Consider the following 21,001-nt stretch of genomic DNA (forward strand, 5'->3'; position numbering starts at 1 on the left):
TGCCCTGGCAGCAAGGGAGGCCAGCTGCCCACAGGGCTTGATGGCCGGGAGTGTGGCCAAGAGATCAAGAGAGGGCATTGTCCAGGTTACTGCGTCCAGATTTCAGACCCCCAGGACAAGAATGATGTTGGCAAGCTGGAGGGGGTTTGGTGAACGGTCCCTGAGATGGGCTGGGCGTGGAACACTTTTCCTGTGAGGAGAGGCTGAGGGAGCTGGGCTTGTTCAGCCTGGAGAAGGGAGGGCTGAGGGGCACCTCAGTGCAGCCTGGCAGCACCTATGAGGAGGCCATAAAGAATAGAGAACTAGGCTCTGCACCATGGTGCATGTTCAGAGGATGGAAGGTGAGTGTTGGGTGAAAGAGGGGATGTTCAACCTGGAGATAAAGAAAAGATTTTTCACCCATCTCAGGGCTAGTTCTTAGCATGGTGGCCATGAACCCTGCTGGCCCTTGTGTCTCTCGTGGTTGTTCAGGTCAGAATAACAGAGGTGCCCCCAGAATCAGACCCCAGGTGGGCCTCTTCCACCTGCCTCACCCCATCCCATCCCCAAGTATGTTGAAGTGACCTCAAAATCATCCCCATTCCAGCCAGCTCCCCTTGACCTTCCTCTCCCCTTCCTCTCTGTCCCTCTCCTGTCTCAGCTGGGATGAGTCATTTTATGATGAACATCTTGTCCCCAAATTGCTGGGGACATCTGCTGGCCAATCAGGATACTGTAACAGGAGTGGCCTCACAATCAACATCACAATTTGTGGTGTCTTTCCCTGTGTCTCCCCATCCAATCCCTTGACCCCTCATCACTGCTGCACCCCACATTCAACAGCCAAACCCAGCCCCTTCACTGGCCTTTCCCTCTCCCCTGCCCCACACGTTGCCACAGCCAGGGTGGGACGTGTCGCGTTCAGGCTTTGCAGTGCTCATGCAGAATTATTGCCACAAAGTCGGTGCTGAGATCAGACTCAGTGCTGTGGAGCAGACCCCAGCAAGAAATAACAGCGTTCAACAGGAGATCTGCAGTGGTGGCAACCATGTTGGTTTTGCAAGGGGGCTTCTGTCCGTTCACTAAAAGGATCTGCTACTACCAAGATGCACTTGGTGTTTCAAGCTGTCACTGGCAGAGCTCCCACCAAATCAGTCTTCCAGTGTGGCCGTGGGCCTCCACTCTGTTGGTGCTGGGCTGGGGCTTTTACTCCAGTGTAATCTGCACTGGTCACGGCACAGGACAGACAGCTCCTACCCCAGAGATCTACATCCTTCTTCGTGTTAGGCCAGCACTCACTGTCCTTCACTCTGCTCAGAGTGTTTGCCTCAGCTCATGGAGGAGCTTGATGAGATTCCCCTTGAATATTCTGAGGCACAATCCAATGCTTATTGCCTTCTGCCTCTACAGCATAACAAATATTCTTTCCCTTACTGTGTGGATTGACCTGCTTGGTCTTTTCACCTGACTGCCTTAAATTTCCCTGGTTGGAAGGTGACCTTTTCCCAAATTGGGTCAAGATGACAGGCTCTGTCACAGCCACTTGACTTTAATTTTTCTGCAGTTATTCAGCCTGAGTTACCCCAGATGACCCAAGAGTGTTCATGGGTGCTCCTGTGCCTGCTAATAACAGGGCCAAGATTCTCGGGTTCCCAATGGCCTCTTCAGCTGTGGGTCAGCCCCAAGAATCTGCTGGCAAGGGTACCAGGATCCATGGTGCCAGCCCACAGGAACCTGGGCCTTCCCAGTAGAACCTATGGGTCTTGACCAAGACTTACTCTTGAGTTCCCAGACTGCAGGGAATGCATTGCATTTATTGTCACTTGTTTCTTTCTGGCAGAGCAGCATGCAGTCACTGAGCTTCTGTTCCACATTTTTCGAGCTCATTTTCCAAAGCCTTTATTTCTCTTTCTAAATCTTGTACTTGTCCAATGTCCACCTCCATCTATTTAATTGATATCAAATCTATATCTGTGGACCCTAAGATCTTCCCCTCTTTTGATTAAGATGGTTCTTATAATTCAGGAAATTCCTTCTCCTTCAATTTCTGGATGTCCTTTTGTCCTTCTTTCCCTTCCCATCTGTTTCTCTTGGGAGATTCTGGGAACTGTATCAGGCACACCACAGTGTCCCAATGGCACAACCTTCCTTTTTTACTGGCTTTTATGTTTTCCAGTTTGATATTACTAACATAGACTTTACAGGCTGGAGAGGTGGGATCTGCTGCTTTAAAACAGTGGAACCTCCGAGGGCATTTTCCTTGTTTAATCACTCACTTGTGGAGCTTTATAACACCCTTTTCCTCCTGAACGTATTTGTTATCTCAAGCTGCATGGTCTGTTTGATTCCATGTATTTCCCATACTGTCTTTACAGAAGGAAAAACTAACAAGAATTTTGTTGCTCCAACCAGCTAAGCAAGAAAGATTTTTAAATGTGTTTTCTGTGAGCACCAAGTCCAGATTTACTTTCCTGCAGAGTGAGTTGGTTCTGAGCATCGCAATAGCCAGACCAAAAGATGCACTGCGGGTCGTGTCAGTTCCCACTCAGTTTACGGACCATGGAATGAAGCTGGGATGAGGCTGTTCCTTAGGACAGCTTCCCAGACAAAATGCTGTTTGTGTCCAGACAAAGGTGTGTCCAGAGACTATTCCAGTTTTCTCATTTTGTGGGTCTCCAATCGCTGCCAACCCCGGGGACACACGGTCCCTGCAGATCCCCTGGGATCTCCAGGCAGCTCCAGACTCCCCTCCTTAAAGACATCAACTACATGTCACGTGTGGGATGGCTCTGGATATGGACCTCAGGTATTCACCTGAAGTAGAGTCACCCCGTGGTGAATGGTCCATTCACAATCTACACTCATTAGAAACTGAGTTAGTCTTAAATCCAACCCTTGGTGCCAAATAGGTCACAGTGTGGCATCACTGACTTCTTTTCTCCTGGATCCATGAGGAAAAGGAGCTTGTGGGGAGCAGTTGCTCATGCGGTTCTCAGCATCAGCTTGGGAAAGGACCCCAGTTCTGGGGCACTGCACTGGGGAGATACCGTATTATTCCATAGAGATGGGGTGGGAGAGTCAGACTGGGCCCAGTGTTAGAGGAACATGTATACAGGCACCAGGTGAGACTGAGGAGGCAAATTCCTCACTACTAGTGAGTCGAATCTAAAGGTTTGGGTAGAAACAAAATAAACATATAACAAAATTGTAAGGACGCTGATGATAATGATAATTACAATGAGAAGAAAATACGAATGAATATACAATAATAATAACAATAGCAACACACAACTATAGGCTTGAAATATGATGCCCTGACAGTCATTTGCAGAGAGTGAGTGGAAGCTTATAGAGGAACAGCCATGAAAACAGTTTCCTCAGGGCATCTTTGAGGTCTTGGTTCCTCATGCTGTAGATGAGGGGGTTCATAGTTGGAGACACCACCGAGTACAGAAATGACACCACCAGGTCCAGGGATGGGGAGGAGATGGAAGGGGGCTTCAGATAGGCAACTATGCCAGTGCTGACAAACAGGGAGACCACGGCCAGGTGAGGGAGGCACATGGAAAAGGCTTTGTGCCGTCCCCGCTCAGAGGGGATCCTCAGCATGGCCCTCAAGATCTGCACATAGGACACCACAATGAAAACAAAACATCCAAAACCTAAACAGGCAGTAACCATGATAAGCCCAACTTCCCTGAGGTAAGAGTGTGAGCAGGAGAGCTTGAGGATCTGGGGGATTTCACAGAAGAACTGGTCCACAGCATTGCCTTTGCAGAGAGGTAGTGAAAATGTGTTGGCCGTGTGCAGGAGAGAGTTGAGGAACCCAGTGCCCCAGGCAGCTGCTGCCATGTGGACACAAGCTCTGCTGCCCAGGAGGGTCCCGTAGTGCAGGGGTTTGCAGATGGCAATGTAGTGGTCGTAGGACATGATGGTGAGGAGAGAAAACTCTGCTCCAATGAAGAAGAGAAAGGAAAAGATTTGGGCAGAACATCCTGCATAGGAGATGTCTCTGGTATCCCAGAGGGAACTGGCAATGGCTTTGGGGAGAGTGGTGGAGATGCAGCCCAGGTCGAGGAGGGAGAGGTTGAGGAGGAAGAAGTACATGGGGGTGTGCAGGTGGTGGTCACAGGCGATGGCGGTGATGATGAGGCCGTTGCCCAGGAGGGCAGCCAGGTAGATGCCCAGGAAGAGCCAGAAGTGCAAGAGCTGCAGTTCCCGTCTGTCTGCGAATGCCAGGAGGAGGAACTCAGTGATGGAGCTGCCGTTGGACATTTGTTTCTACTGGACATGGGGACCTGTACATGTTGGAACAATCAGTGAGAAGTTAGGGCAGATTTATCTGAACAAAAGATACTCCACTTCTTGCAGAACCCTCCCAAGCTGCTTCACCTCTTTTATGAAACCTTTGGCAGGTCCACTGCATGAGCTCTGGTTCCAGCTGGCTGAGGGTACCCAGGGGAGCAGGGGTCTCTGCTGTGGGCTCTGGAGGAGTCAGTGCTATGCTACAACAGCAGGCAAATAGGAACATGGGGTCATCTCAGATCAAATCCCCTTCTGATAACAAAGACTTATTAATCTTTATCCCACCAATTCACCCAACTGCAGAGCAGAGCTGTAGGGATTTTGTTTTGTTTAGTCTGTTCCAGTGGCCCCACCACACCTCAGAGTGTTCTTAAGGCAGAGATACTTGGCATTTCTGCTGCACTCCATGGTGGAATCTTGTGAGTCCTTAAAGAAGAAGGGCCTGTCTATTTGTGCACAGTGAGGGAAGCTGCTGTGTCCATCAGTCCTATCCACAGCTGCCTTGTGCCTGCACCTATCTGAGCTGGAGGACAATCGCCCTCAGGTGTTCCCTGCAAAAGAAACTGGACCCTGCTGAGAGCAGAGGATCTCAGCTCTCCCCTCCCAGCCAGGGACACAGAGGTGTCTTTACAGCTGCCCACATGCATCCCAGCAGCATTTCCATGTCCTTAGCACTGAGATGTCTTCTCCAGGGGGTTGCTAGAGAAAGAATGCCTTGGGGCAGCTGCGCCCTTCTGGAGGGCAGCCTGCAGCCAAGGAGGACCCCCAAGGGAAGGAGGCGAAGAACCAAAATTTGTGATGTCATGAAGGGGGATCAGGTCATTGCCCACCCCACCCACTACGGTGGCTGGAGCCCCAGAGTAAAGCAGGGGACTGAGATGCTTTTCCTCAGATCCATTGGCATGAGAGAACCCGCAGCACCAGTGTCTGAGCTGTGCTTGAGGCCTCCCCCTCCACACCAGTGAGTGCAGCAGTAAGAAGGGCAGCAGGGAGAAGAGGGGAACACGCCAAAGTGCTCATGCCAAGGAAGGCAGGACAGGGAGACAATGCTGGGCACTCGAGCATTTCTCCTCCTCAGTTGTCAGGCTGCTGGGAGGGCAGCTCATCACCATGTCCCTGTGACATTAATGGCGGGGGGCTCTGCTGGGTGGGAGAGGAGACCAGGGAGTTGCTCAGTGAAGGTGTCTGCACTGCAGGGGATGGCAAAGAGTCACCATCCTCCCACAGCATTACTGGTAGCAACTCCCTCACAATCAAGGCCATGTTTTTGCTGCCTGGAGCTGTCACACCCAGGAGCTGTTTGTCTGTCCCTAAATCTCTTCCCTGTCAGTGCTCACAGCCCCCATCCCACCCGCTGTGTGCTCAGCTCTGCCCTGCAGACCCCTCCTGGCAGCAGGGCCCTGCCCAGGGGCATCTCTGTGTGCACAGTCTTAGGAACAGTATAAACAACTGCTAAGGAGACCTGGGGACTCAGTGCCTTCTCCAGAATGGAGAAATAAATTCCCGTCTCCTTGTGTCTACTCAGGCAATGAACAGGGGAAAACACAAAGCACAGACTCTTTCCCTTTCAGTTAAATGCTGCCTTGATGTCCTTCTTCAAAAAGGCTCTCACTATATGTCCTGGGTGTGATGTGGAGCTGTGAGCAGCCCTGACCCACGCAGCACCCTCTCCACAGCAGAAGGACCCTGCCCTGCTGGGGGTCTCTCCTTCCCCCCACAGCTTCTCCCCACAGCGCCGTGGGCAGCTCCCCGGGCAGTCTGAGTGCTGACCCTGTCAGGCGGCAGAGTCCCTGCCCCAGCACACAGCCCCTGGGCTGCAGGGACCCTGCTCTCAAGGACAGCCCTGGGCACCCCTGGCTGCACCCGCGCCTGCACACCCCTGCAGCCGTCCCCGGGAGAAGGCAGCCGCCATGGCCTGTCCCTCTGACAGTGCAGCAGGGAAGCCCTGCTCTGGAGCACGGCCTCCTCCTCCAGACACCAGGGAGATTCCTGGGGCTGTGCCAGCTTCACCAGATCCCTCCACCACCTGCAGCTGCATTGCCCTGCACCCACAGACTTACTGTGTCAAGGGCTGTGAAGATTTCTCCTCCAGTGAGCTCTCAGCATCCTGCCCCTGCCGTCTGCCTTTCCCCTCTCTGTGTCCGGCTCCTCTGCCCTCGGTGCCTGCAGGCAGTGCCCTCAGCCCTGCTGCGCTTTGCAGAGGAGCTGCTCCTGGGCAGAGCTGTCTCTCTGCAGCGCTGACCACTTGCCCTCAGCTCCCTCCATCCCAGGAGACCGGCCCAGCTCTGCAGCAGAGGACCAGCCCAAGGCATTTTAATGACCCCTCTAATGGGTTTGGTGCTGAATATATGAACCTCAGACAGTGACAGGACGATGAAGGTGCCTGTCAAGAAGTCACTCTGAGATGCAAAACTACAAAGTCACTTGGCATTTTAGTGGGTCCCTGTGAGGACCATTACTGAGAAAGCCTCTCCAGGGCCTTGGTAGATCAGAAAACTCCAGGCAGAGATGACAGGGAAACAAAGGCCATGGAACAAATTCTGGGTGAAACTGGGTGTGTTACATTAAGCAAAAGGGGCAAGGCCTGACCCCAACCTCTATGAAGTCAGATCCTGTCTTTCACACATTGCTCAGGGCTCTTCCTGGGGCAGTCTGATGTGGGGATGGGCTATGCCAAGGGCAGGACTATGGTCCAACAACTCCCAGGCTCTTGGGTGGGGAAGGGGAGGCCATGAGACCCAGTGCTGGAAGGAGAAGGTGCTTCCTCATGAGCATTAGTGGCAGAGACAACAGCCAGAGCCAAAGGCAGAAAGAGCTCATCTCTGCTGGGGGATTTTCAGACTTTCCTCATCCCTCTATCATCTCCACCACAGGCTGTCCCACCATGTCCCACACCTGCACCTCTTTCTCTGCAGGCTGGAGACATCCACCCGGCTACCACACCTTGCTCTCACCTGAGCATCTCCCTTCCTTTACTGAGATCTCTCCATCCTCCCTGGCTGCTCCTTGAAACACAAAGCCTGGGGCTGCTCCAGTCTCCCTCTGGGTGACTTGTTACACCACAGCACTGCCCTTCGAGTGACATTTCTCTGTGTCCATTCTGGGAGTCCCAGGCTGCACTTTGTGACATTAGTTCTTTCTCATGATGTATCTCACTACAAAAAAAAGCTCCATCCTCCCTGAAATCACCCCTCAGTGACTCTCAGGCTACTCCTCTAGTGCCTGGAGCCTCCACACCGCTGGGCCAAAGAACTCCAGGACCCTTAACCACCCCACACAGCTCATGGGCACCAGGTCCCAAACCCCACCTTGGCAGACCTTCACTCAACACTCTCCAGGTCCTCCCTACTTCTCCAGAATGGGGAGCCACACCCTGGGACACACGCATGTGTGTGGGGCCACACCAGTGCTGAGTGGAGGGGGATGGTAACTCAGGGTGTCTGGGTGGCCCACGCTCCTCTGAATGCAACCCCGTAAGCAGCTGCCCTTGTTCAGCATGTCCATCCTCTCCTGGCTCGTAGGGCATCCCTCGTAGTGCCCAGGCCATTCTCCTCAGAGTCACTGCTCAGTCGGTCAAGTCCCAGCCTGTCCTGATGTACGAGGCTGTTCACCCCCTGCTCCCAATGATGTAGGATTAGCCACTTTTCCTTGTAAAACGTCAAGTTTGAGAAATCCCAGGTTTTGTCAAGGTTGCTATGTACTGTGGAAAAGTTTGTTCAGCTTTTAATATTTGTGTGCAGCTGGCTTATCTTGACTGGGGTGTCTCTCACAAGAGAACAGCATGAGGAGTTGCAGGGCACTACAGATCCCCTCTCCTGGAGAAACTGTGGGGTCCCAGGGGTCTGGTACTGATAAGGCCATGGGGCTGGACCCTGAGGGGAAGTTGCCCTTAATGGGAGAGAGCAGCAGGAAAGTGTGGAGCTCTGCCTGGGGATGGAGGATGAGTCAGCTGAGCTGAAGGGTCATGGACAACACTGTGGTGGGTGGATGTCTGCTATGGACCCCCAGATGAGGAAGAGGAAGTAGATGAAGCCTTCTGCATTCAACTGGAAGAAGCCCTGCACCTCATGGCACTCCTAAACTCTCCCAATATTTGCTGAAGGGGCAACAGAGCACAGTGAAAGTCATCCAGGAGGGTTTGGGAGTTAATTGACAACATCATCCTGACAAGGGTGACTGAGGAGCCAGTGAGAGGAGGTGTCCTGCAGGCAATCATACTTAGAAACAAGGAAGAGCTGTTCAGGGATGTAACAGTCAGGGGTGAGAAAGTAGAGTTGAGGCTCCTGAGAGAACAGAAGGCGGCAAAGAGCAGGACTTCAGTGAGCAGGCTTTGGCCTGCTGAGGAACCTGCTTGGCAGAATCCCACGGGATATGACACTGAAGAGAAGAGGCGAGAGGTGTTTGATGGTCAAGGATCTCCTCTTCAAGCTCCAGAACAGCACCACCAGATATGCAGGAATTGAAGCAACACTGGAGAAGGCGCATATGGATGAGAAAGGATCTCATGACTAAAATAAGCATTAGGAGGCGGCACAGAGAATTTCAAATCTGGCTGCCTTCCAGCCTCAGATGTTCCATTACTCTCTGCTGGAGAAATAAATTTTTCTGTTTCCATGCTTGTGACTGCGTGTTTGTCTGTGTGTGTTTGTCTGTTTTAGGGGATACTGAAGGGATGAGGGGATCCCAGGACCAGCTCCTGGACAGGTGGAGAGTCTAAGATCAGCTCCTGGAGAGATCACTACTGGACACGTGTCTATAGAGGCCGATGTTTCCCACTCCCACAGCCCAGCATACAAACAGCCCAAACCTCGTTTCTCCTTTCTCCACTGACAGTGGTTGTGCTTGGCCTACAGACCTCCCGAGGTCCCTTCCAGGATGGGTGATGGTGCATTTCCTTCCACCACAGCACTTCCCTTCATGATGACATGGAGAGCACTCACATTCCCCATGACCATGGAAGGGAGCAGACATAAGTTTGTAGCAATCAGCTCTTGAATTTTGTCCCACTGAAGTTATTGACTGCTCGGCAGGGAACCTCTGATGCAGTCTTCATCATGTCTGAGCTTAACCTTTGCTTTTCTTTTTCTTCCTTTTCCCTCCCAAGTTCTTCTCTTTGATCACCCTCACACATTCCTCTACAAAGAGCCCAACTCTACTCTTTCCCCACTGCCCCTGACTTTGTCTGCTTTGTGCCCTCCTAGAGTTTCTAACAGGCTTCTCTTGATTCCTGCCTTGGTCAGTACAAAACCAGCAACTCCTTTTATTAGCTGTGGTGTCCTGCAGTGTCTTATCCTGTGATCTTGAGTTGATGGCTCACCACAATCAGGGTGAGCCACCTGCACACAAACATTGACAGCCAGAAAAATGGAGCTTCAGTCCAGGAGACCTTTGAGAAACCCTGCGTTTTGGCCAACAGAAAGGTTAAGTTTTAGAAGGAGAAGTGGCCAGTCCTTCACTGGGGGGAAGAATAACCTCTATCGATCCCCAGGTGGGGATCAGGAAAGGAAGGCAAGACACCAGCATGGCTGAGTGGAGACCTGCTGGTCAAAGTAAAGGGCAAGAAGGAAATGCACAGGCAGTGGCAGCAGGGACAGGTACCCTGGGACAAGTAGAGGGACGCTGCTGGGTTGTGTAGGGATGGGGTCAGGAAGGCCAAGGTGCAGCTGGAGCTGAACTTGGCAAAGGACGCAAAGAATAAGAAAAAGGGCTTCCACAGGTACATCAGCCTGAAAAGGAAGGTCAAAAAACTTGTATCAACTCAATGAACAAGACTGGAAAACTAGAAATAACGGACAGGGAGAAGGCTGAGGTACTTAACAAGACTTTTGCCTCAGTCTTCACTGCAACCTCTCTTCCCAAACCTCTCGAGTGGATGGACCACAAGACAGGGACTGGGGGAGCAAAGTCCCTCCCTGGGGAACCTGAACATACATAAGTCTGTGGGACCTGACAAGATGCATCCCAGAGTCCTGAGGGAATTGTCTGATACAGTTACCAAGCCACTCTCCAGGATATTTGAAGTCCTGGCAGTCAGGGGAAATCCCCGGTGCCTGAAAAAAGGGAACCATTGCACCCCTTTTTGTAAAGAGTATAAAAGAGGACCCTGGGAACTACCGACCTGTCAGCCTCACCTCTGTGCCTGGGAAGATCATGGAAATGATCCTCCTAGAAGCTGTGCTGAGGCACTTGGAGGACAGGGAAGTGATTTGAGATAGCGTGGCTTCACCTTGCCTGACCAACCTTGTGTCCTTCTAAGATGGAGTGACTACATCAGTGGTCAAGGGAAGAGCTATGGATGTTGTCTAGCTGGGCTTCTGTAAAACCTTTGACAGTTTCCCACAACACATTCAGCTGTCACGGGTGCTCTGTCCACCCCCCATCACCCCATCACCACCCCAGGGTGCCTGGGCCCTTCCATGTGCAGCTGCCCCATGCAAGAAGCTGGACTGATGCCGAGGAACGTGGTTGGATCCATGCCGGATGCAGGGGTGACTCTGCTGCCACGGTTGGTGTCTCTGCCAAGCCTGGATCTGCCCTGGGGGCTCTAGGTGTGGGTGCTGGGGTTGTGCAAGGAGACCTGGGAGAGATAAATCTGCCCTTCACCTTTTCAGCTTCACCCAACACTCGCCACACTGCAGAGGAAGATGAAGGTCGCAGTGCTCACCATGGCCCTGCTCTTCCCCATCCTGCTGTGCACCCTAGAAGATGCTCAAGTGAGTCCCCAGTGCCACGGGGAGGTGCTCAAGGCTGGGGATGCGTCTTGGCTGCAGGACATCAGCTCTCCTGCAGAACGAAATCACAGTGGGGAGCATGAAACCCCTTGCCTTGGCCTCTCCCTTTCCCAATCCAGGGGCTCCTGCAGGCTCCCCTGCACCTCCAGCCCCCACAATGCAGCTTTCTCCCCTCCACAATTCCATCTGTTTCCTCCTTTCCCCCACAATTAATGTTCTTGTGCCCAGAGCCTCAGTTCCTGTTGGAATGGTTGGACCCGTCTCTTCCCTGGGAGTGTCCCCACAGGTTTCTTGTCCTGATGACACCACGTCCATCCCTTTTGTGCAAACCCATCCCCTTGTTTTGGTCCCCTCAGGCATCTCATCCCTGGGATCTCTTTCATGTCCTATCTAGGGTCCCCAAATCCCCTCCCTTTGATCCCTCCCGATGCCTTTCTTTCTGTCTTCCCCCTCAGTCCTTTGCTTTTCATCCTGTCCACTGCAGTAGTGTCCCCAGATCCCCTTCCTTGAACCCCCACTCCCAAACACTCTCCCAATCTTGTCATTTTTGTCCTCTGAGGTCCTCTTCCTTCTGTCCCCACCAACCACTGTGCTTGAAGTCTCCATGTCCCCTCCACTTGGATTCCTTTAATCCTCACTTGCATTCGACACAGTCCTGTCCCTGCAATATCCCCAGCCCAGTACCCTGGTGTCCACTAATTCACCCCAGTGCCCTGTCTTTGGGTCTCCCCCCACCTCAACCCCATCCTCTCTGAAGGACATGAATTCCTCACTCTCTCCTTGTCTCCATCCCCACCCCTGGTCCTTGCATGGACAGGTATGCCAGGTGACACTTGGAGGAATGGGGCCAGGCAGAGCAGAAGGGATTTTCCTGCTCAGACCAGGGGGAAGCCATGGGCCTGTGGGGACTGGGGACACCTGTGTCTCACCCCAGCCCCACCACGATCCAGTCCAGACCACCCCTTTGCTCTTCTTCCCTAGGCATTCTTCGAAGCGAGTGCAGGTTATGGCATGGTGGTAAGTAGTGGGGTGGACTTGGAGGGCATCCAGTCTGGGGAACTGGAGGGCACTTTGCTCCTCCCATCCCTTGCTGGTACTGGGGACATCTCAGTGACCAGTGAGGTCTCATAGCCTTTCTAACAGGGTGTATTTAAGAAGGTAGGTGACCATGATATCTGCTGGCCTCAGACCCTCCCCTCCCATGGCCAGGACACTCCAGGGCATCCAGTGTGCCCCAGGAAAACCCTGGGCTTTACCACCTAACCCTCCAAAGCCCTCGTTCCCACACTCTGATCCTGTCACCCGTGCTTTTGATCCTGGTGCAGCAAGCTGTGCAGATCCCACCTGTTGAAGTGTTATTTCATTTTGCTCCTGTGAGCTCTTTCAGTGTTTTCTTACAAGGAAAACAACTGTAGTCATCACTTCTACTGCCCCAAAAAGAGGATGTCCACATGGGCATTTGTTGCTGCAGTTTTGTATGAAGCTCAGGACATGCAGATGGCCCGATCACCAGTGGAAGGGTGAGGGTTTGATTGTCTTTTACAATCGAATTTAACTTATGACCAAGGGATACACTCAGCCCAACAGGACCTGAAGCCCAGGCTGTACATGGAGCACAGCCCAGGCCTGGGTCTACTCAGGTTTGCTGTTATGAGGATCACTGACTCCTCAATGCACCGTGATCTTCTGGTCAGGATCAATGAACCTCCTGATGAAGAACAGCAGGAGGATGAAGTCTCCTTTAGACAGCTGGAGAACGGACACAAATTTAGGCCCTGGCAACCAGTGGGGACTTTGAAGACCATGGACCTCTGCTAGGTGGCCTTGGTTGAAGGGAAGGTGGAAAATAATCCCCGACCCAACATGGGGGAATGCCCTCCTGGACTTGTTTTTCACAAGAAGACAGGGCAGGACTGGTGGAAGATGTGGAGGGCAGCTGTGGCTACAGTGCAAGTGAAGGTGGCAGGGTTGAAAACCCTGAGGGAAGTCAACAAGAGAAATTGTAACAGTGCTGAGAGGAAGGATCACCTCCACCAACCTGCTGGCAGTGCTCTTCCTAATGCAGCCCAGAAAGCCACTGGCCACCTCTGCTGCAAAGGTGCAAAGCCTGGAGAAGAGACGGCTTTGGGGAGACCTAATAACAGCCTTCCCATATCTTCTTGGGTGTCCTCATGGAAATGCAGCCAGGCTCTTCACTATTGTGCATGGTGAGAGGATGGGGGCCAATGGGCATCAGCTGAAACAAGGGAGGAAAAACTTTCTCCTCATCAAGATGGTCAAGCATGGAGCAGATTTCCCAGAGAGCTTGTGTCATCTCCAGCCTTGGAGCTTTTCAAGCTGAAAATGAATGGAGCCCTGAGCAACCTGCCATGACCCAGAGGTGACACTACCTTGAGCAGGAAGTTGGACTAGAGATCTCCTCAGGTCCCTTCCAGCATGAATGATTCTGCATTTTGATCCACCATGGATCTTTCCTTCATGATGGGAGGGAAATCACTCAGGTTCCTGGTGGCCACAGAAGTCAATGAGAAAGTTTGCTCAGATGATCTGTGAATTTTTTGATGCAGGCATGCTTGGCAGGTACCTCCAAACAGTCCTGATCTTTTCCATTGCTTCACCTTTTCTTCTCTTTTTCCTACTCACAATTTCTTCCCCTTGACCATCCTTGCACCCTCCAATGCAAATAGCCCATCTCTATTTACCTTTTCCTCTTTGGTCCGGGTTTGGCTTCCTTTGCAATTTCATTTGGTGTTTCTGAACTTGTCACCATGGGAATGTGTACCTTGGTGAACAGCATCATTGAAGAGGTGCCTCCTGTTATTATCTGTTATGTCCTGCAATTCCTCATGCTCTTATTGTGTCAGTCACCCCATGTCAGGGTGAGCCATCTGCAGGCACACATCACCAGCTGGCCCAAAGGAGCTTCATTCCTGGGGAACCCTGAAAATCTCTGGGGTTCAGTCAGTAGAAACCTCATGAAGCTTTACAAGGCCAAGTGGCCAGTCCTGCATTTGGGGACAGAATAACCCCATGGATGGGGGCATGCGGGGACCTGACTGGCAGAGGAGTGACCCCGAGGAGAAGGGCCTGGGCATCACTAGGGATGCCATACAAGGCAGAGGTGCATGTCACCGTGAGTAAGGCCAGCTGCCTGTGGGGCTGCGTTAGGGGGCATGTGGCCAACTCAGACAAGGGAGTGATCATCAGCACTGTGGTGGCCACATCATGACTAGTGTGTCTGGGTGTGGGGCTCCCTGTTCTGAAGGAATGAGGAGGAACTGGAGAGGCTCCAGAGCAGATCTGCCAGGACGGGGTTTGGGGACTTTGTGGAGAGGCTGAGAAACCTGGGCTGCTTTAGCCTGGTGAGGTGGAGCCTCAGGGCACTGTACAAATAGCCTGCAACTGCTTGAAGGGGGGTTTAAGAGATGATGGAGCATTTCTTGGTAGTCGGAAGAGAAGGAAATCTCAACAAAATGTATCTTGGAAGGTTCAGACTGCATTTGAAGAAGAAGCTATCTCACTCAAATGGTAGCATTGTGGTGCAAGAGATCACCCCGATGGAGTCAGGATCAGTCCATGGCTTTGTCTTTCAAGGAACAGCTGGTGAGGGTGGAGAGACATCAGTGAAGGTGTGGAAATGCTGAGGTAGGAGCTAGGTGGGAAAGCAAGATGGGTGTCTGCAGCCTGGAGGGAAAGAGGTGCAGGCATGGGACAGTGTGGGACAGCCTGCAGTCGAGATGGCCAAGGGCTCTGGCAAGGCTAAAAGGCCCAACAGGACCAAGGTCTTTCTCCCCTTGGCTATGGCAGTTGCCTCTGCCACTGAGGCCGAACAGGAAAAAAATTATTTTGAGGCTCTGGACTTCATTTACTCTTCACCATTGCTTGGGGAAGCCGGGAGGTGTTGTGCAGTTTTCCTACACTTGGCATTTCTCACCCTCACACCCCACTGCCCCCAGGAAGAGCCCTGAGCCACACATGAGGGGCAGCATCTCCTTCCCAGGGCCTGAGGGTCACGGCTTGGCCTTTCTGCTTCATAAAACAAACCAAGGGGTTTCTCAGCATTACAGCCACCTGCAGGGTGCCTTTGCCTACCTGCAATCACAGCCTCCAATTATCTGCTCTAACGAGTCCCTGGAGAGGCTTTGTCAGTAGTGGCCTTCAGTGGGGCCAATCAGTGCTTCAAGGTACTTTGAGCTTTGCTGCTGACTTTGACTTCTTGAGTACTTTGCTCAGTCTCCTCTCAGTATCTGAGGTTCATGGACTCAGGGCCAAATACACCATGGGGCTCATTAAAATCAAGAAAACCCTAACGAGCTATTTCTCTTCCTTTAGTTTTCTTCAAGTCTTCAGGACTTGTACAGCTCATTGGAGTCATTTCACAGTGTAGTTAAGCAGGAATATTTAAAAGAGGATCTAACCAAAATTATTTTTTATTTTAACGGTTATTTTTATTTACTTTTCAGATTAGAGAAGAGGTGATAGAAGCCTTCTGCAATTGATATTGATGCAGAGGGTCTCCTCAGGAGCTCTGCACAGGTAGCAGAAGCAGCCCCTTGAGGTCTGGCACTGTCTGGACAACCTTGCTCCTCACCTCCCCAGCCTCACCATTTCTGTCATTGGCCAGCTGGGATTTACATCCCTTTCCCTTACATCCGACTTCTCCACTGCAGTCTGCAGCGGGAGGTTACAGCTCCATTGCACCATCTCCCACCTGCTCTCCTGAGAGAAATGGTTGCACACAGGCACAGAAGAATTTTCCCTATTTGCAAGCAAAAAAACAGTGAAACATGATCAAGTTTCATAAACAATAAATCACACTCCTCAGCCATATACTAAGTACATGATATCTCTAGTGAGGACATCTTTTGACAAGGGATAATCTTATGAGAAGTGTTTTAGCTACATAGATACAAAAAGGTAGATATAAACATAATGAAAGGTTTGGCTAAAGAGACAATTAAACTATTGAGAGACAGGCAAGGTTTGAGTCCCTGAAGCTCAAAGCAGCAGCACAGGTGAGAGGTGTCTGAATGAACAAAGAGTAATGGAAGGAGAAAACTGCAGTTCTGGGCCCCACAATTTCAGAAGGATGTGAAGGTCCTTGAATGAATCCAGAGGGGACAACAAAGCCGCTGAAAGGGCTGGAAGGAATGTCCTGTGAGGAACAGCTGAGGACTTGGTGTTTGTCTACTTTGGAGAAAAGGATGTTTAGGGGTGACCTCATGGCTCTGTGCAGCTTCCTGAGGAGGGGATGTGGAGAGGGAGGTGCTGAGCTCTTGTCATGGTATCCAGTGACAGCACGTGTGGGAATGGTTCAAAGCTGCATCAGGGGAGGTACAAACTTGGCATTAGGAAACATTTCTTTACCAAGAGGGCAGTGGAACACTGGAACAGGCTTCCTAGAGAGGTGGTCGACACCCCAAGCCTGTCAGTGTTTCAGAGGCTTTTGGACAATGCCCTTAATAACAGGATTTATCTTTTGGTCCACCCTGAAGTGGTCACGTATTTGGAGTAGATGGTCATAGCAGGTGGTTCCAACTGAACTATCCTATCCTATCCTATCCTATCCTATCCTATCCTATCCTATCCTATCCTATCCTATCCTATCCTATCCTATCCTATCCTATCCTATCCTATATTCCTGTACAAGGTGGATCCCTCCAGCAGCTGGGCTCGGACACTCACTCTCCTCAGCAGCTGCCCCTGGGTACCAGCCTCCCCAGTTGCAGGCACCTGGACATACAAGACCTCAAGGCCGCAGCCCCGTTCCAGATGCTGGTACAAACCACCCCAGTCACACAGACTCTTAAGTTCAGTCACTCCAGTCTCTCAGTTGCTGGCACTAATGACATATGGGCTGTCTGACCCCCTGCTCCTGCTCCAGTTGCTGCACTCACACCCCCATGCTCACATGTTCAGGTAGAAGAGAGATTCCCTCACACAGGAAAGAGTTAGAAATTAAGTTTAATGAGAAGACAGGACAGGCTGCCCTTGTTGGGGTTCTCCCCTAAACATCCCATAATAAGCCCTGTGCAATCCAAAAATGCTCTTCCCCTGCATCCCATCATGTGTCCCACACTCCTAGGCAACAATCCCCTCAGTCCAAATGCTGACCCAGAGCTGCTCTCAGTGGCTCATCCTGATGGGTTTCACCCCTGAACAAGGGGGCTGGTGGCTCTCCCAGGGCAGCCCTGGAAGGAGCTGGGACAAGACGTTCATTCCTCAGGAGCCTGTAAATTGGGATCCCACCTGCCCCTGTGCCTCGGGGCTCTTCTCGGTTTGTGGAGATGGGCTCCTGATGAGCTGGTGGCTCTGCTGTGATGGGCCTGGGAGCAGCTGGGGCAGGGTGTTAACTGAGTTACTCCTTCTGCCATTGTTGGTGCCGCCTTTGTGTGTGCAGATGAGCTTCTTCTCACTTCACCTGACACAGTCCAACAAGAACAGAAATCTCCTGAGGCATCTGTATTTGGAGGTGACACACCTGTGCACTGGTGTTATTTAACAGATGAGAGCAGATCACTGGAATTGCTGTCCAGAAATGCACCATGATTAGGGGAAAAGCTGTAGTGTCGCACGGGCAATGGCTTCGTTCAGGGCCAGGATCACCGTCTTGTTTCTAAGTCTGTAGATGAGCGGATTTAAGAATGGGTACAGGACAGTGTTCAGCAAAGCTACAGATCTGTTTGTCTCCAAGGAAACATCTTGGCCTCCAGAGCCAGCGCAAACCAGAAGATAAGAAGACTACAATCATCATCAGAAGTTGCAACTCGACAAGTTAGGAACAGTTAACAGCCGGCCTGGAGACAGAGAAGGAATCCAATAAGGTGGGAAAAGATCCCAGACCAGAAATCACCGTGGGACCAAAAGGCGCGTGAAAGGCACATGAAGAGCACATGAGGGGTGGGTGCATAGACTGTAAGGGTATAACTGCCCTGGGATTTCTTTGTTTGGGGTCCCTCTCCAGAGGCACCCAGCTCGAGTTGTTGGGGTCTTTTTCTGGCTGTACCATCTGAATAAATTATTTTTTATGATATTCGTTGCCTGAGAGTCTACTAGGTGACGAACCCAGGGTGAAGAAACTTCTTCAACAGTTTTTCACCCCAGATGAGACCCTAGGCCACCACTTTTGGATCCTCTCATCTCCAAACATCCAACTGCCGGCATCAGGTGAGTTCACCCGGGACCTTTGGAGCAGGAGACACTGAAGGGTGAGTGTTAAAATTCCCTGAGCAGATTTTATGGAAATACTGAAGGGAGTTCCTTGCTGAAGGTTTTGGTGGTGCGTGGCTCAATCAGCGTAAAATGCACAAATTGAAAAAGAGTGAGTGCGTGGCCTGATCAGCAGAAAACACACGTGGATAAATAAGGGAAGTGTTGGGAAATATACCTGGCACAGAGAAGGGGACTCCTTTGACCAAGTGTGGTGGTTTAGGTCCTGCCGGGGTCTGAGACCACACGGCCGCTGCCCCTCCCCCACAAAGGGAGTGAAATACAAACCCCGGGGCTGAGATAAGGAGAGGTTTAATACAACAGTGCAACAGCAAAAAAAACAAACAACAACAATAACAATAACAGTAATAACAATGAACAGAGCAAGAAATGTACCGATACAGCAGTGAGAGCAGAGAGATCGCATAACACACGTGTTCATCGATTCTCCCGCGCTTCGGCGTCAGGAGGTGATGTCAGCATGGTATTGAATAACCCTGCTAGAGCTTCCCCCCACTGCTGGGGAAACTTAACCCTAGCCTAGCTAAACCAGGACACCAAGGTACTACAAAATTAGAAAAGAACTTTTGGTACATCAAGTTTATCAAACAGGTGCACAGCTACTTATGCTAAGAAGGCCGGTCATTTATAACTAGAGATGGAAACCTGGCAGAATGGTGGCCACTGTGAGGGACCTTTGACCAGCACAGACTTACATTTCTGCGACATCGCCTAGAAGATATGTTCCCAGGGCAAACGGATGACTGGTATGTTTGGGATGACTGGGCCTGGGAGAGAGAACACCAGTCAGAGGTATGGGGTGAAAGAGGCATCGCCAAAGGTCACGCTTGCAGTAGCAGAGGCTACTGCTGTGGACGAAGCTGCACATCATGCCCCAACTGCGTCCGCCCCACCTCATCTGCCGAATGTTCTTTCTTTGCCTTCCGATTCTGCTCTGCTGGCTGCCAGACTCTATCTTGTGGTTTCTACTGTCTTACCTAATCCTGCTGTCATGCAACCAGGGGTGGCAGGTGAAGGCCCCCACCTGTATCGCATGTATTTACCGACCAACCTTGGAATCCAAGTGACTTGGCTCTATTGGGAAGTAAAAAGAAAAATGCCGAGACTGAGGGAGGATGCTGAGAAATGTGCTCAACTGTCTCCAAACATATGCACTGGGCACAAATCCGACCAAGGAGATACCCAGGTGTTGCTGAGGGAATTATTCCAACCTGATGGGAGAGATAAAATAATGAGTAAGGATGCTGAATTAGCTCAACAGGCGGAAGGAAACAGAAAGCCCTGGCCAGCAAATAATCTAAGCTGGGACATAATAATGCAGCAGGTTGAGCTGTTTGTCAGACAGATGAGCATCCTAGTGACTTTGGGGGATGGCTCCAGCGAGCACTGTTAAAATACAGAGGAATGACACCAGAGAATTTTAATGACATGCTCAGGATTAGTGTCTTTGTTGATCAGGTGGCCCCTGATATATGGAAATATTTGAAAGAGCGTATGCCATGATGGCAGGGAGAGACTTTACAAAAAATTTTGAGTGTTGCTGTGTTTGTATATGATGGGCACAAGGAAAGGCAGATTAAAGACAGGAAAAAAGCAAAAAACCAAGAGGCAGATTTACTGACGGTGGCTTTAGCGAGGAATTTACAAATGAGAGAAAGGGGCTGGGGAGGGAGAAGACTTAATACGGGGCTTGGATTAAAACTAGGAAAAAGGAAAGGGGAATGGGAAGGAATGCTGGAAGGAAGTGTTACCATTTCAGGGAGCTGGGACATATAGAGTGGGAATGTCCGTCCAGCCACGGGGAAGGACAAGAGAGGGAAACTATCTCTGGGGAGAACTGCCCCAGGAAGACTCACAATGACCATGACTAGAGGAAGGGGCCCCTGAGGATCTTGGCAGGGGTGTAGAAGGATTGGAAATTTATAGTGTGTAAGTAACTGTGTTGGGTTTGTGTGTGTAGTGGGGGGTTTTGGTAGCAGGGAATGGGGCTACTACAGTGGCCCCCAGTGAGAAGCTTCTCAAAGCTCCCCCAGCTCCAAGTTGGGTCTGCCTCTGGCCAAGCCAGTTAGTGACAGTGGCTGCACCTCTGTGATAACATATTTAAGAAGGGGAACCTGGGAGGTGGAGTTGGAGTTTTGAGGAGGAGTTACAAGGATGACACCTATCCAGACAATGAGGTCAGTGGAAGAAGGGAGGAAGAAGAGCGGATGGTGTGCGCTGGTGCAGGTACTCCGCCTTAAGCCCGTGGTAAGGAGGCAGGTCCACCCCGCCGTGACCCATGGATGTCCACAGTGGAGCAGAGACCCACATGCAGCCCATGGAGGACCCCACACCAGAGCAGGTGGCTGCATCTGAAGAAGGCCAGGACTCTGTGGGAGAAGCTCCTGCTGTTGTACTTCAGCACTGGGAAGACTTCAACATGTGGGAGGGACCCACACTGGAGCATGTCTGGAAAAACATATACCATGGGAAGAACTCACATCAGAGAAAGTTCATGGAGGACTGTCTCCCATGAGAGGGAACCCATGCTGGAGCAGGGGGAGATTGAGAGGAGTCCTCCCCCTGAGGAAGAAGGACTGACAGAGAGAGGTGATGAAGTGATCGTAACCCCTGTTCCCTGCCCCCCTGTGCTGCTGTGGGGGAGGAGGGAGAGGAATTGGGAGCAAAGCTGAGCCTGGGAAGAAGGCAGGGGTGGGGGAAGGTGTATTTAAGATGTGATAATACTTCTCACTGTCCTACTCTGTTTGTTAAGTGCT

General features: G+C 51.4%; 1 protein-coding gene across 1 annotated transcript; it reads right to left on the reverse strand.

Moving 5' to 3' along the window:
- Positions 1–3,300: 3,300 nt before the first annotated feature.
- Positions 3,301–4,305, reverse strand: LOC141936096 (olfactory receptor 14A16-like). Its single transcript, XM_074852821.1, has one exon. It carries the CDS (start codon positions 4,252–4,254, stop codon positions 3,301–3,303), a length of 954 nt encoding a protein of 317 aa, XP_074708922.1. The 5' UTR covers positions 4,255–4,305.
- Between the last annotated feature and the right edge of the window lie 16,696 nt (positions 4,306–21,001).

This window comes from Strix uralensis, chromosome 31 (genome assembly GCF_047716275.1).
Source record: "Strix uralensis isolate ZFMK-TIS-50842 chromosome 31, bStrUra1, whole genome shotgun sequence".
NCBI classification, from domain to species: Eukaryota; Metazoa; Chordata; class Aves; order Strigiformes; family Strigidae; genus Strix; species Strix uralensis.

What these genes read in the sequence shown, in the direction of transcription:
- LOC141936096 (XM_074852821.1), bottom strand. Translation starts at nt 4,254, where the DNA reads ATGTCCAACGGCAGCTCCATCACTGAGTTCCTCCTCCTGGCATTCGCA.